The sequence below is a fragment of the Heterodontus francisci genome, chromosome 29, assembly GCF_036365525.1.
Source record: "Heterodontus francisci isolate sHetFra1 chromosome 29, sHetFra1.hap1, whole genome shotgun sequence".
Lineage (NCBI taxonomy): Eukaryota > Metazoa > Chordata > Chondrichthyes > Heterodontiformes > Heterodontidae > Heterodontus > Heterodontus francisci.
This window is the reverse complement of record NC_090399.1, coordinates 19581673-19597772: the sequence shown is the minus strand read 5'-3', so window position 1 is coordinate 19597772 and position 16100 is coordinate 19581673. Positions and strand designations below refer to the sequence as shown.

General features: G+C 43.1%; 1 protein-coding gene across 1 annotated transcript in view; it reads right to left on the bottom strand.

Annotated features, from left to right (window-relative positions):
- apom (apolipoprotein M) overlaps positions 1-15583 on the bottom strand; it is a 52605-nt gene extending 37022 nt beyond the window's left edge. The window contains exons 1-2 of the mRNA XM_068009554.1: positions 15358-15583; positions 6273-6421 (exon numbers count right to left, since the gene is read on the bottom strand). Coding sequence (XP_067865655.1) covers positions 6273-6421; positions 15358-15471 — 263 coding nt within the window. The 5' untranslated portion in view covers positions 15472-15583. The remainder of the gene's footprint in view (positions 1-6272; positions 6422-15357) is intronic.
- Between the last annotated feature and the right edge of the window lie 517 nt (positions 15584-16100).

Genomic DNA, 16100 nt, shown 5'->3' with positions numbered 1-16100 from the left:
CACATCTCTCTGCATTGAACTTCATCTGCCACTGCCAGCTGTGTGCCCATTTCACCAACTTGTCTATGTCATTTTGGAGTTCTACACTATCCTCCTCACAGTTCACAATGCTTCCAAGTTTCATATCATCTGCAAATTTTGAAATTGATCCCTGTACACCAAGGTCTAGGTCATTAATATCTATCAGGAAAAGCAAGGGTCCCAACACTGATCCCTGGGGAACTCCACCGCAAACCTTCCTCCAGCCCGAAAAACATCCGTTAACTGCGACTCTTTGTTTCCTGTCATTCAACCAATTCCATATCCATCCCGTCCCTTTTATTCCATGAACTACAAACATGTTCACAAGTCTATTGTGTGGCATTGTATCAAATGCCTTTTGAAAGTCCATGTACATCACATCAACAGCATAGCCCTCATCAACCCTCTCTGTTACCTCCTCAAAAAACTCCAGCAAGTTAGTTAAACATGATTTTCCCTTAATAAATCCATGCTGGCTTTCCTTAATTAACTCACATTTGTCCATGTGACGATTGATTTTCTCCCGAATTATTTTTTCTTGAAGTTTCCCCACCACCGAAGTTAAACTGACTGGCCTGTAGTTGCTGGGCTTATCTTTACACCTTTTTTTGAACAAGGGTGTAATGTTTGCAATTCTCCAGTCCTCGGGCACCATCCTGAGTCTAAGGAAGGCTGCAAAATTATGGTCAGAGCCTCCGCGATTTCCACCCTTGCTTCCCTCAGTATCCTTGGATGTGCCTCATCCGGCCTTGGTGCTTTGTCCACTTTAAGTTCAGACAGCTGATCTAATACTTCTTCTTTATCAATTTTAAACCCTTCTATTACCTCTTCTTTCACCATTACCTGGGATGCATCTTCTTCCTCATTAAAGACAGATGAAAAGTATTCATTTCAAACCTCAGCTATGCCCTCTACCTCCATGCATAAATCCCCTCTTGGTCCCTAATAGGCCCCACTCCTCCATTTACCACCCTTTTACTATTTATATGTCTATACAAGTCTTTGGGATTCCCTTTTATGTCAGCTGCCAGACCCTTCTCACACTCTCTCTTCTGCTTCTCTTATTTGCTTTTCCAGTTCCAATAACATTTATCTCCATCTTTCCCGATAACCTCAGTAGGGGGAAAATTATTGGAATCTATTCTGAGAGACAGGATAAACTGTCACTTAGAAAGGCACAGATTAATCAAGGATAGTCAGCATGGATTTGTTAAGGGAAGATCTTGTTTGACCAACTTGATCGAATATTTTGAAGTAGTAACAAGGAAGATAGGCGGAATGCCTCATCACCAGAACTTTCAAACAAGCACCAAGACGTAGCTTGGCTGGTGGTGAGAAGGGCCCTCCCTGTCAGATCCTTCATGCACACCCGAAGTCTCGCCCCCTCCGCACAAGGCCCCCGGGGTGGCTGTGGTGGGGAAGAGACGGTTGCCCACCTCCTCCTGGAATGTGTCTTTGCAAAGCAGGTGTGGAAAGAGATGCAGTGGTTTTTGTCGAGGTTCATCCCAAGCAGCTCTGTAACACAGGAGTCTGTGCTCTACGGGCTGTTCCCAGGGACGCACACTGAGACAAACATCAACTGCTGCTGGAGGACTGTCAATTCAGTGAAAGACGCCCTTTGGTCTGCCCGAAACTTGCTGGTCTTCCAGCGAAAAGAGTTGTCCACGACCGAATGTTGCAGACTGGCACATTCCAAGGTCCAGGACTACGTGCTGAGGGACACACTAAAGCTTGGGGCAGCCGCAGCAAAGGCTCAATGGGGAAAGACCACAGTGTAAGGTCCCCCCACCAAGCTGAACTGAGGGGCTGGATCCATGGGAAACCCCTCGAACTGTATCGGAGAAATTTAGTGTGCTGTAAATGTAAAAATGTATATGGCATGACAATGAAATGGAAGGGTTGAGAGGCAACTCATGATTGTATGGAAGGTAACTGATCACCTTTGAACTGTTTGTATTTTTTGACTTGATGCTGTTTTAAACTGTTTGGGAATGTAATTTTTACAGATTTTTATGAATAAAGTATATTTTGGAAATAAAAAAAACAAGGAAGATAGATGAGGGTAGTGCAGTTGATGTGGTCTACATGGATTTTAGCAAGGCTTTTGACAAGGTCCCATATGGCAGACTGGTTAAAAAAATAAAATCCCATGGGATCCAGGAAAATGCAGCAAGGTGGATACAAAATTGGCTCAGTGGCAGGAACTAAAGGGTAATTGTTGACTGCGTTTTAGCGACTGGAGGGCTGTTTCCAGTGGCGTTCCGCAGAGCTCAGTACTGGGTACCCTGCTTTTTGTGGTCCATATTAATGATTTGGACGTATATGTAGGGGGCATGATCAAAAAGTTTGCAGACGACACAAAGGTTGGTTGTTTGTAGATAGCAAAGAGGATAGCTGTAGGCTGCAGGAAGATATTGATGGTCTGGTCAGATGGGCAGAAAAGTGGCAAATGGAATTCAACCTGGAGAAATGTGAGGTGATGCAGTTGGGGCGATCAAACAAGGCAAAGGAACACATGATTAATGGGAAAATACTGAGAAGTGTAGAGGAAGTGAGGGGCCTTGGAGTGAATGTCCACAGATCCCTGAAGGCAGCAGGACAGGTTGATAGATGGTTAAGAAGGCATATGGAATCCTTTCCTTTATTAGCTGAGGTATAGAGTATAAGAGCAGGGAGGTTATGCTGGAACTGTATAACTCATTGTTTAGGCCACAACTTGAGTACTGTGTGCAGTTCTGGTCACCTCGTTACAGAAAGGATGTAATTGCACTAGAGAGGGTAGAGAGGAGATTTATGACGATGTTCCCAGGAATGGAAAAATGCAGCTATGAGGAAAGATTGGATAGGCTGGGGTTGTTCTCCTTGGAACAGAGAATGCTGAGGGGCAATCTGATTGAAATCTGATTAGCAGAGAGGTCAGTGACTAGGGGGCATAGATTTAAAGTGATTGGTAGAAAAATTAGAGGGGAGATGAGGAAAAACTTTTTCACGCAGACGGTGATGGGGGCTGGAACTCACTGCCTGAGAGGGTAGTTGAGGCAGAGACCCTCAACTCATTGAAAAGGAGTCTGGATATGTACCTCAAGTGCCGTAATCTGCAGGGCTACGGACCAAATGCTGGAAGGTGGGATTAGAATAGGTGTATAATTTTTTGGCTGGCACAGACATGATGGGCCGACTGGCCTCTTTCTGTGCCTTAAACTTTCTATGATTCTGTAATCTTTATTGCACTTTTTGCAGTGCTTCTACATCCTTTCACTAGTGGAGAATGGTACTGTAAGTGTACCCTAACCAGGCTACTGGAAGTTTCATATAACCTCACTCTCCCACACGCACTCTAATCAGAAATACATAGAGAGTATGGAGTCATTTTAACTGAACTGGACAGGGAACCACAGAATTCATTGGAATGCCGGTTTTACTTCCCCGCCCAATATTGTGCACTGCTGACTTTGGAGAGTAAAATCAGTCAGGATGTAAAACCAGCACTGCATACAAACCCATCAGTTACCAAAAGGGGGGGTTAGAATGAAATGCCTCCCTGGAATGGTTTCAGTTACATGGAAAGGATGGAGAATCTGGACTGATCAGAGTAGAAAGAAAGTGTCTGAGAGCTTTCAGATAAAGTCCCAATAGATTACTCACATACAGAGGGTAACCTGCCAATGGGAATCATTGAGAAAAATAAGGACAAAACATGTTTGTCAGATTTAAATTAGATATTTGAAGGGTCAGGGGTTCAAATGGTTTATGTATAGAATAATGGATATCTGGGAATGAGTTACAGACTGGAATCTAATCGAGGGGTTCAGATGGTTTATATATAGAATAATGGATACCTGGGAGTGAGTTACAGACAGGAATCTAATCGAGGGGTTCAGATGGTTTATATATAGAATAATGGATACCTGGGAGTGTGTTACAGACTGGAATCTAATCGAGGGGTTCAGATGGTTTATATATAGAATAATGGACATCTGTAAGTGAGTTACAGACTGGAATCTAATCGAGGTGTTCAGATGGTTTATATATAGAATAATGGATATCTGTGAGTGAGTTACAGACTGGAATCTAATCGAGGGGTTCAGATGGTTTATATATAGAATAATGGATACCTGGGAGTGAGTTACAAACTGGAATCTAATCAAGGGGTTCAGATGGTTTATATATAGAATAATGGATACCTGGGAGTGAGTTACAGACTGAAATCTAATCGAGGGGTTCAGATGGTTTATATATAGAATAATGGATATCTGGGAATGAGTTAGAGACTGGAATCTAATCGAGGGGTTCAGATGGTTTATATATAGAATAATGGATATCTGGGAGTGAGTTACAGACTGGAATCTAATCGAGGGGTTCAGATGGCTTATATATAGAATAATGGATACCTGGGAATGATTTACAGACTGGAATCTAATCGAGGGGTTCAGATGGTTTATATATAGAATAATGGATATCTGGGAGTGAGTTACAGACTGGAATCTAATCGAGGGGTTCAGATGGTTTATATATAGAATAATGGATATCTGGGAGTGTGTTACAGACTGGAATCTAATCGAGGGGTTCAGATGGTTTATATATAGAATAATGGATATCTGGGAGTGAGTTACAGACTGGAATCTAATCGAGGGGTTCAGATGGCTTATATATAGAATAATGGATACCTGGGAATGATTTACAGACTGGAATCTAATCGAGGGGTTCAGATGGTTTATATATAGAATAATGGATATCTGGGAGTGAGTTACAGACTGGAATCTAATCGAGGGGTTCAGATGGTTTATATATAGAATAATGGATATCTGGGAGTGAGTTACAGACTGGAATCTAATCGAGGGGTTCAGATGGTTTATATATAGAATAATGGATATCTGGGAATGAGTTAGAGACTGGAATCTAATCGAGGGGTTCAGATGGTTTATATATAGAATAATGGATATCTGTGAGTGAGTTACAGACTGGAATCTAATCGAGGGGTTCAGATGGTTTATATATAGAATAATGGATATCTGTGAGTGAGTTACAGACTGGAATCTAATCGAGGGGTTCAGATGGTTTATATATAGAATAATGGATATCTGTGAGTGAGTTACAGACTGGAATCTAATCGAGGGGTTCAGATGGTTTATATATTGAGTAATGGATACCTGGGAGTGAGTTACAGACTGGAATCTAATCGAGGGGTTCAGATGGTTTATATATAGAATAATGGATATCTGGGAATGAGTTAGAGACTGGAATCTAATCGAGGGGTTCAGATGGTTTATATATAGAATAATGGATATCTGTGAGTGAGTTACAGACTGGAATCTAATCGAGGGGTTCAGATGGTTTATATATAGAATAATGGATATCTGTGAGTGAGTTACAGACTGGAATCTAATCGAGGGGTTCAGATGGTTTATATATAGAATAATGGATATCTGTGAGTGAGTTACAGACTGGAATCTAATCGAGGGGTTCAGATGGTTTATATATTGAGTAATGGATACCTGGGAGTGAGTTACAGACTGGAATCTAATCGAGGGGTTCAGATGGTTTATATATAGAATAATGGATACCTGGGAGTGAGTTACAGACTGGAATCTAATCGAGGGGTTCAGATGGTTTATATATTGAGTAATGGATACCTGGGAGTGAGTTACAGACTGGAATCTAATCGAGGGGTTCAGATGGTTTATATATTGAGTAATGGATACCTGGGAGTGAGTTACAGACTGGAATCTAATCGAGGGGTTCAGATGGTTTATATATTGAGTAATGGATACCTGGGAGTGAGTTACAGACTGGAATCTAATCGAGGGGTTCAGATGGTTTATATATTGAGTAATGGATACCTGGGAGTGAGTTACAGACTGGAATCTAATCGAGGGGTTCAGATGGTTTATATATAGAATAATGGATACCTGGGAGTGAGTTACAGACTGGAATCTAATCGAGGGGTTCAGATGGTTTATATATTGAGTAATGGATACCTGGGAGTGAGTTACAGACTGGAATCTAATCGAGGGGTTCAGATGGTTTATATATAGAATAATGGATATCTGTGAGTGAGTTACAGACTGGAATCTAATTGAGGGGTTTTGGTAATTCATATATATATACATAGAATAATAGATATAGATTCATATAAAGATACAACACAAAAGTTGGTCATTTGGCCCATCGTGCCTGTGCCAGCTCTTTGATCATATTGAGAGGTACAAGTGTGGTGAAATCCAAGCTTATGTAAGCAGTGAATAACGTACTGTCTGAGTCGGATTTCTCCCCGGAGGTGCAGCTTCTCCTTGGCCTTCATGGGTGTGAGCAGGAAGACTGCACTGTCCATGGCCCTGAATTTAAGCAGTGAGGTCTCCGAGTCTGCTGCCATCATGACGAAGTACCATGTGCCAGAGTACTGTGGAAGGAATTGGAAAAACAAACCCCATCAGGGAAACACTGCACTGATTGCAAACACAACCATCTCGACTAACAGCATTAGTTACAAAATATTACAAAGTGTTTCCAGCACAAACATAGGCCATTCTGCCCAACTGGTCCATATCAATGTCCCTGCCCTCACGAACGTCCTCCCTCCCTTCTTCATCTCACCCTATCGCCATAACCTTCTGTTCCTTTCCCCCTCCTGCACTTATCCAGCTTCCCATTAAATGCTATTCACCTCAACCACTCCCTTTGGTAGTGCGTTCCACATTCTCACCACTCTCTTGCTGAAGAAATTTCTCCTTAATTCTCTATTGGAGTTATTCGTGACTATCTTGTATTGATGGCCCCTAGTTCTGCTCTTGCCTACAACTGGAAACATCTTCTCTACGTCTACCTCTTGAGCCCTCCTCATAGCTTTAGAGGCTTCTATTAGATCAACTCCCCACCCCTGCCTTCTCTTTTCTAGAGAAAACAGCACCAGCCTGTTTAATCTTTCCTGATCAGTATAACCTCCCAGTTCTTGGGTCCTCCTCGTAAATATTGTTTACACCTTCTCCAATGTCTCGAGACCCTTTTTAATAATATAACCAGTCGAGTACTGCAGGTGTGGTCCAATTCAAGATTCTGTGCAAGGTGAAATTAAATATTCTGCTTTTCAATTCTATTCCCACCACACCCCAGAAATAAACAGCTTGCTTTGCTTTATTTTCAGCCCCCGTTAAGAACACGTGGAAGAAATTTTAACCAAACTCACTGGGCGGGATTCCCACAAGATCTGCTGGAACGCTGGTTTGACATTCTGCCCAGTATTACACATCGTCTTCAATGGAGGGTCAAATTGGCGTTGGGTGTAAAATCAGCTTTGCCCCCCTCCCCAATCTTGCCAGTCTCCCGATGGGTGGGTGTGGTGGGGAGGGGGTTCGTTTAGTTTAAAATAGTTACTATGGTACCTGGTGTCTCACAGTGACTGGCACTGGGTGGGCGACAGTGTTGATTCCCCTGTACCAGAAGCTGGCTGTGCAGTGTGTCAATGTCAATGGTGAAGAAGTGGGTAAGAGGGTTAATGTCATCTCCACTGGGAGTGAGGAAGTGCTCATGGGAGGGTTCAGTCCTCCCTCCCCCAGGAAAACAGGCCATTCAGTGTCATACGAACATCTGAATTAGGAGCAGGAGTAGGCCACTTGGCCCTTTGAGCCTGCTTCGCCATTCAGTAAGTTCCTGGCTGAACTGATTACTCCACAATTTCACCTACCTCCGATAACCTCTCGCTCCCTTGCTTATCAAGAATCTATCTACCTCTGCCTTAAAAATATTCAAAGCTTCCGCTTCCACCGCCTTTTGAGGAAGAGAATTCCAAAGACTCACAACCCTCTGAGAGAAAAAAGTTCTCCTCATCTCTGTCTTAAATGGGCAACCCCTTATTTTTAAACAGTGACCCCTAGATCTAGATTCTCCCACAAGGGGAAACATCCTTTCCACATCCACCCTGTCAAGACCCCTCAGGATCTTATGTTTCTATCAAGTCACCTCTTACTCTCTTAAATTCCAATGGATGCAAGCATCGCCTGTCCAATCTTTCCTCATAAGGCAGCCTGTCCATTCCAGGTATTAGTCTAGTAAACCTTCTCTGTACTGCATCCAACACATTTACATCCTTCCTTAAATAAGGAGACCGGTACTGTACACAGTACTCTAGATGTGGTCTCACCATTGCCCTGTATAGCTGAAGCATAATCTCCTTACTTTTGTATTCAATTCCCTTGTGATAAACGATAACATTCTATTATATTTTCTAATTATGTGCTGTACCTGTATACTAACCTTTTGCGACTCATGCACTAGGACACCCAGATCCTGCTGCATCTCAGAGCTATGCAATCTCTCACCATTTAGATAATATGCTTCTTTTTTATTCTTCCTGCCAAAGTGGACAATTTCACACTTTCCCACATTATATTCCATTTGCCAGGTCTTTGCCCACTCGCTTAACCTATCTATATCCCTTTGTAGCCCCTTTATGTCCTCTTCACAACTTACTTTCCTATCTATCTGTGTGTCGTCAGCAAATTTAGCAACCATACCTTCGGTCCCTTCATCTAAGTAATTTATATAAATTGTAAAAGGTTGAGGCTCCAGCACAGATCCCTGTGGCACACCACTCATTACATCTTGGCAGAAAATGACACATTTATGCCTACCCTCTGTCTCCTGTTCGCTAACCAATCTTCTATCCATGCCAATATGTTACCCCCTACACCATGAGCTTTTATATTCTGCAATAACCTTTCATGTGGCACCTTATCAAATGCCTTCTGGAAATCTAAGTACAATACATCCTGTCCTTCCTAAATGCCATGTACCCTTCAATATTCAGCTCCCAATCTATGTCGTCCTGTAGCCATGTCTCTGTAATGACTATCAGATTGTACTTATTTATTACTATTTGCGATCTCAGTTCATCTGTTTTGTTTCGAATGCTATGTGCATTCAGATACAGAGCCTTTAGTTGTGTCCTTTTATTATTTTCGTAACTTCTAGCCTTACCTATTGATTTACTCTTAGATTTGTACGCTCTGTCCCTTCCTGTCACAGTCTGTTTACCATTTCTCATATTAATACCTTTCTCTCTTGCCTTGTCTCTACTCCTTGATTTACCATATCTTCCCAAATTTGATCCCTCGCCCCCACTATTCAGTTTAAAACCCTCTCTACTTCCCTAGTTATGCAGCTCACTAGAACACAGTGTCGGCCTACCAAGAGCTGGTTGAGAGGATTAATTCCTTCTGCTGGGAAGGGGATATCCAGAGTGCCTAGATATGAACAGAAATTTCTTTTGTCACAACAACAGCACATACTGTATGTTGGGAGCACTGACTTGCGCTTAATCAAAAGATAAAATATACTTGGAGAATAAGCATGTTATTGGCAAATGTAAATAAGTGTGAGGTGGTTCATTTTGGTCAGAAGAATAAGGAGGTCACGTACTGCTCGGAAAATAGATGTCTAAATGTGGTGGAAGATCTGACGGATCTGGGATACAGATACACAAATCATTAAAAGTCGCGTGCAGGTTAATATGGCCAATAAAAAAATGAACAAAACACTCCCTCATTTCCGGAGGGAGAGCATTGAAAAAGCGAGAAGCTAAGTTAAATTGGTATGGAACCTTGGTTTGTGCAGACTTGGAGTACTGTGAACAGTTTGGGTCTCCATATTATGAAAAAAAATATAGAGACACTGGAGAAAGTGCAAATAAAAAGATTTGCTAGAATAATACCAGAACTAGGAGCTGATAACTATCAGGAAAGATTGAACAGACTAAAGCTGTTTTTTTCTTGAAAAGAGAAGACTGAGGGGTGACCTGATTGAGGCCTTTAAGACTATGAACGAATTTGATCGGGTAGACGGAGAGAAGATGTTTCCAGTTGCGGGCAAAACCGGAACTAGGGGCCATAAATACAAAATAGTCACTAATAAATACAATAAGGAATTCAGGAGAAGCTTCTTTACTCAGAGTGGTGAGAATGTGGAACTCATTACCACAGGCAGTGATTGAAACAAATAGCACAGATATATTTAAGGCGAAACAGATGAAGGAGAAAGGAATAGAAGGAGATGGTGATGGGGTGAGATGAAGAGGGGTTAGAGGAAATTCTTGTGGAGCATAAACACTGGCATGGACCAGGAATGGTCTGTGATATGCTTTGGAAATTTAATATGTTTGTGCAAAGGGTACTGTAACCCAGGATGGTGAGCTCAGCGACACTGGGAATTGTGAGTATACATCTGCCAGTTAGATAACAGCTTGTAACTCACGACAGGGTTTAGTGCTGCCAAGCCCACATTTGTGATGGATTGTCACCTATACACCTTCTCATCTTTAATCATTTTGAAAAATTCATTCTTATCATTGAGGCAATACTGGCAAGGCCAGCATTTGTTACCCATCCCTGGTTGCCTCAGCAAAGGATGACTTAAAAAAAAGGGAGAAATTTGACTGTGAGAGAAAACTAGCAAGAAATATAAAAACAGACAAGTGAGCATTGGTCCCTTAGAGGGTGAGACTGGGGAATTAATAATGGGAAATGAGAAAATGGCAGAGGCTTTGAACAAGTATTTTGTATCCGTCTTCACATGAGAAGACACAGAAAACATCCCAAGAATAGTAGAAAATCAAGAGGCAAAAGGGAATGAGGAACTTAAAACAATCACCATCACGAGAGAAAAAGTACCAGGAAAACTAATGGGACTCAAGGCTGGCAGAACCTGATGGCCTGTTTCCTGGGGTCTCAGAGGGAGTGGCTGCAGAGATAGTGGATGCATTGGTTTTGATCTGCCAAAATTCCCTAGATTCTAAAAATGTCACTGCAGACTGGAAAACCGCAAATGTAACACCTTTATTCAAGAAAGTTGGGAGGTGGGGGGGGGGGGGGGGGGTGGTGGGGGCAATAGAAAGCAGGAAATTCGAGGCCAGTAAGCCTAACATCTGTCATTGGGAAAATGCTACATCCATTATTAAGGAAGTAGTAGCAGGACATTTAGAAAATCATAATGCAATCAGGCAGAGTCAAATTGGTTTAATGAAAGGGGGTAACAAGCAGGGTGGATAAAGTGGAACAGTAGATGTAGTGCATTTGGACTTCCATTCAGTAAGGTGCCACATAAAAGGTTACTGCACAAGATAAGGGGGTAATACAGTAGCATGGAGGGAGGATTGGCTAACTGGCAGAAAAGAGAGAGAGTCGGGATAGACGGGACATTTTCAGGATGGCAAACTGTAACTAGTGTCATACCACAGGGATCAGTGCTGGGACCTCAACAATTTAGAAGCTATATTAATGACTTGGATGAAGGGACTGTGTATTGTAGCCAAATTTGCAGATGATACAAATTAAGTAGGAAAACAAGTTGTGAGGAGGACATAACTCTGCAAAGGGATACAGATAGGTTGAGTGAGTGGGCAAAAATTAGGCAGATGGAGTATAATGTGGGAAACTGTGGGGTTGTCCACTTCGGCAGGAAGAATAGAAAACCAGAATTTTTTTCTTATTCATTCATGGGATGTGGGCGTCGCTGGCTAGGCCAGCATTTGTTGCCCAGATAATTGCCTTTGAGAAGGTGGTGGCGAACTGCCTTATTGAACCGCTGCAGTCCATTTGGGGTAGGTGTACCCACAGTGCTGTTAGGAAGAGAGTTCCAGGATTTTGACCCAGCGACAGTGAAGGAACGGCGATATAGTTCCAAGTCAGGATGGTGTGTGACTTGGAGGGGATCTTGCAGGTGGTGATGTTCCCATGCATTTGTTTTAAACCAACAAGGAAATCAGTCACTAGCTGTTTATTTAACAAATACAAAACAGGGGGTTAAGACACTCGTAGCAAAAACAATTGCTGTGGTCTGTTGCAAGGAGAACAGTGGAAACCAGCCACACCATTACCCAACCATCTGAACCCCTCGATTAGATTCCAGCCTGTAACTCACTCCCAGGTAATCACTATTCTACATATGAACCATCTGAACCCCTCGATTAGATTCCAGTCTGTAACTCACTCACAGGTATCCATTATTCTATATATAAACCATCTGAACCCCTCAATTAGATTCCAGTCTGTAACTCACTCCCAGGTATCCATTATTCTATATATAAACCATCTGAACCTCGCGATTAGATTCCAGTCTGTAACTCACTCCCAGGTATCCATTATTCTATATATAAACCATCTGAACCCCTCGATTAGATTCCAGTCTGTAACTCACTCCCAGGTATCCATTATTCTATATATAAACCATTGAACCCCGACCCCTCAATTATCCAATGATAAACCTGCTCTGTGACCTTATGTGTTTACATGATTAAAGGACCTGCTTTCAGCTGCCACTGATAGCCTAACCTCTGTTTGTTAGTAACTTATTAGATATCTTTCCGTAATCAATGGCTTAGAACTAGAGGTCATACATACCGCTGAGTCCTTGTAAGGCTGGTGTGCTCTGAAGATTCCCTCATCAGTAACCTATTGCATTCCCAAGTTGGAACCAGTGTTGGGTGACAAAACAAGCAAAACGTGTGTTTCCTTCCTAATTATCTATTTCAGGGACTGAAGAGGGGACTGTAATTTTCCTGGTCCTCCAAACAAGAAAAGTAGATCTTGCATTTAGATATCTCCTGTCACAACCTCAGGACATTCGAGAGAGCTTTACAACCAATGAAGTACCCTTTGCAGTGTCATCACTGTTGTAATGTAGGAAAAGTGGCTCCCAGAAACAACATGTCCTGAGAATCTGTTTTTGTGATGATAGTTGAGCAACAAATATTGGCCAGGAGACTGGGACAAACTCCACTGCTCCTCTTCAAAACAGTGGCATGGAATCTTTTATGTCCACCTGAGAGAGCAGATGGGTTCAACAGCTGATTCAAAAAGCTGGTAGCTCTGACAGTGCAGCACTCCCTCAGTACTGCACTGGGAGTGTCAGCCTTGATTTTCTGCTCACGGCTCTGGAATGGGGCCTAAAACTGCAACCCTCTGATTCAGAGGTGAGAGTGTTCCCAACTGCGCCACAGCTGTGCTCAGTCCCTCCAGCCAAGGCAGAGAGCAGCGCAATCACTTTGCAAACTGGGGAGGCGGTGACGTCGTGGTAATGTCACTGGACTAGTAACTTAGGGATCCAGGCTACTGCTCTGGGGACATGGGTTCAAATCCCACCACAGCAGATGGTGAAATTTGAATTCAATTAATTTGGAACTAAAAAACTAGTCTAAGGGCGACCATAAAACCGTTGTCGATTGTTGTAAAAACCCATCTGGTTCACTAATGTCCTTAGCTGATCTGGCCTGCATGTGACTCCAGGCCCACAGCAATGTGATTGATTCTTAAAATGCCCTCTGTAATGGCTTAGCAAGCCACTCATTTCACAGAAAATTACGGATGGGCAACAAATGCTGGCCTCGCCCAGCGACATCCACAAATGAAAAACAAACATGGATGCACAAAGGGAAAAAGCAAACTGCTCAGATAAATCATGATGGGCTGAATGGCCTGCTTGTGTTTTCATGTAACAGGTCAATACTTATCCCTCAACCAACAGATTTTCTGGTCATTATCACAGTGCGGTTCCTGAAAGCTTGCTGTGTGCTACATTACGGCAATGACAACACTTCAAAACAAAATGGCTGCAAAGCACACTAGGTTGGCCTGAGGATGTGAAAGCCGCTATATAAATGCAGGTTCTTTCTTGCTTTATGTTACTGCTGGGAAAATGAGCCATGCCCTATCCCTGTACCCTCTCCCAGCCCTGCAACCCTCTCAGATCTCTGTGCATCTCCAATCCTGGCTGATTTCCATCGTTCCACCATTGGCGGCCGTGCCTTCAGCTGCCTAGGTCCCAAGCTCTGGAATTCCCTCCCTAAACCTCTCCGCCTCTCTACCTCTCCCTCCTCCTTTAAGACGCTCCTTAAAACCTACCTCATTGACCCCTGTCCTTAAAACTCCTTCCGTGGCTTGGTGGCAAATTTTGTTTGATCATCGTTCCTGTGAAGCACCTTGGGGGCACTTTACTGCGCTACAGGTGCTATATAAATGCAAGTTGTTGTTCAGCTAGTGGAGGGACGCAGTAACCATCCCCATAACGTCTGTGTATCCTGTGTAAAGAGGCAACGAGCCTCATGGAAAAAGTGCACTTTTTTTGTGTTTGTTTCTAACTGCAGGGCGCAATCTATAAACCACATCGGTAAGCATCATCGCAATGCTTGGTAAAGCCAACACACAATCCTTCCAGTGCGTCCGCCACTGAAGTTTGTCAAACGCTTTCATAAAAGACAAAGCGGGCTAGCTGTTGACTTTGGGAAATAGTGTGTTGAGTTGGCGGCCAGATTTTCATCTCTCCCTGCGCTTACTTCCATTGGAATCAAAGCGGGAATGATGTAAAATGGAGTTGCCACCTCAGTGTCGTCCATCTTGCACCATCACTCAACGCCAAGATCTACCCCAAGGTCTTTTTAATGTACAGCAGTGTCGACATGATGCTTTATTTCGTGCAAGTTTCGTACCAGTGACAACGGTTGCCCTCCTGGCCCCATCCTGCCCCAAGTTACCGCCGAGTCATTGAGTGGCATTTTCTACCTCTTCCTTTTCTTTCCCTCCCTCCGCGACACATCTGACCATTTTATTTTCTCTCCCACCCCGGCTGCTATCTTCCCTCCATCCTGGCTTGTTCGGACTTGTACTGCTACATGGCACTGGCCTCCTCTTTGACAACTCAGTCTGATGACCATTCTTCACATGTGGGCCTAGGCCGGGGATCGGCAACTTTAGCATCAAGAAGGGCCATCTTTTGAAATTTAGTCAAAGCTGCGCGATCGTAACAGCCGCAATGCTGCTATGTAAATGCCAATAATGATGGAAAACAGGCCATTTCAACAATATTTTAAAGGATTTTACAAAAAAAAAGTTGATAATTGAATGCTACTTTCTCACAAGTACAATGTTAATAAAAGTTCACAAACACGAAACAAGCTATTTAATTGCCGTCAAAATAGGTCCGATCGGTCAAAGTCAGTGGCCGCACGAGTCCTTAATCAGCCGCATGCGGCTCCGGAGACTCAGCTCACAGACCCACGGACTAAACTGCGCAGCAAGTTGCTTAACCGCAGAGGGCATCACACGCGCATACACGCGCTTTCCAGCAGGCTAGCAATTCAGCAGCTAGAGGTCGAGGCTGAATTCTCTGTCCCCTCCCGAAAAAAAAAAGAGGCCTGCTTTAGGTCACCCCTGTCTGCCATCAGCACAGGCAAGAAATGTAGCCTCAACACCTTCCTGGTCTCAGTGGCTCAATCCCCCACGTCCCATATTTCCCCATCCAAGCCACCGGTTCCTGGCTTGAAAAAGCTGTGCCGGACTTAGTTCTTTTTACCTGGGTCTTGTTGAGGCTTCCAGCAGCCACTTTTTCATCATATTCACATTGCCAAAGAGCTTGCAAGGTGAGTCCGAAGAGATACATCATCCATGACCACAGTCGTTGATACATAACTGCAAAAAAGAACTTTCAAAAAACAAGAATTGCACCAACTGATCCCAAAATTACAGCCTTCACAGATCCAAGCGGACACTGAGTGGACTGGACAAAAGACGCTGGGATTTATGTAACAACACGGCAATAATTAACCGCATTTCAAATAAGTTTGAACCTTGAGCAGAGCTGGAGAAGGGGATGGGAAAGGGATCAGTAGAAAAATGTTACTCAACAAAGGAGAGCCAGCCTCTGGAGTGATGCTCCCAGTTACTGATTTCGATTTTTGTGTCCTTGCCACCAACACCAAAAAGTCATTCTTTCCAATTGTTCTTTACATTTTAAAAGATAAATTGTCCATGTATTTGGGAAAGCAACATTTGTTTGCTTCAGCTTGTTACAACGATGTAAAACAAATCATGTCAAAGTCTATCACTAGTGAGGCAACTGTAATTGTGAATAACATTGCAGAAATCTCTTGGTTATTTTCTGCCCTTCCTCACCTCTGCCCCCTGCCCCCATCAGACGACGGCCAACTTTCCCCAAATCCCACCTCAAGTAGAACCTCTGATACTCTTCCACATAGAAACACAACAATCAAACACCCAAGACCATTCCCAACTCCACTGTTTTTGCTTCCTAGGGAA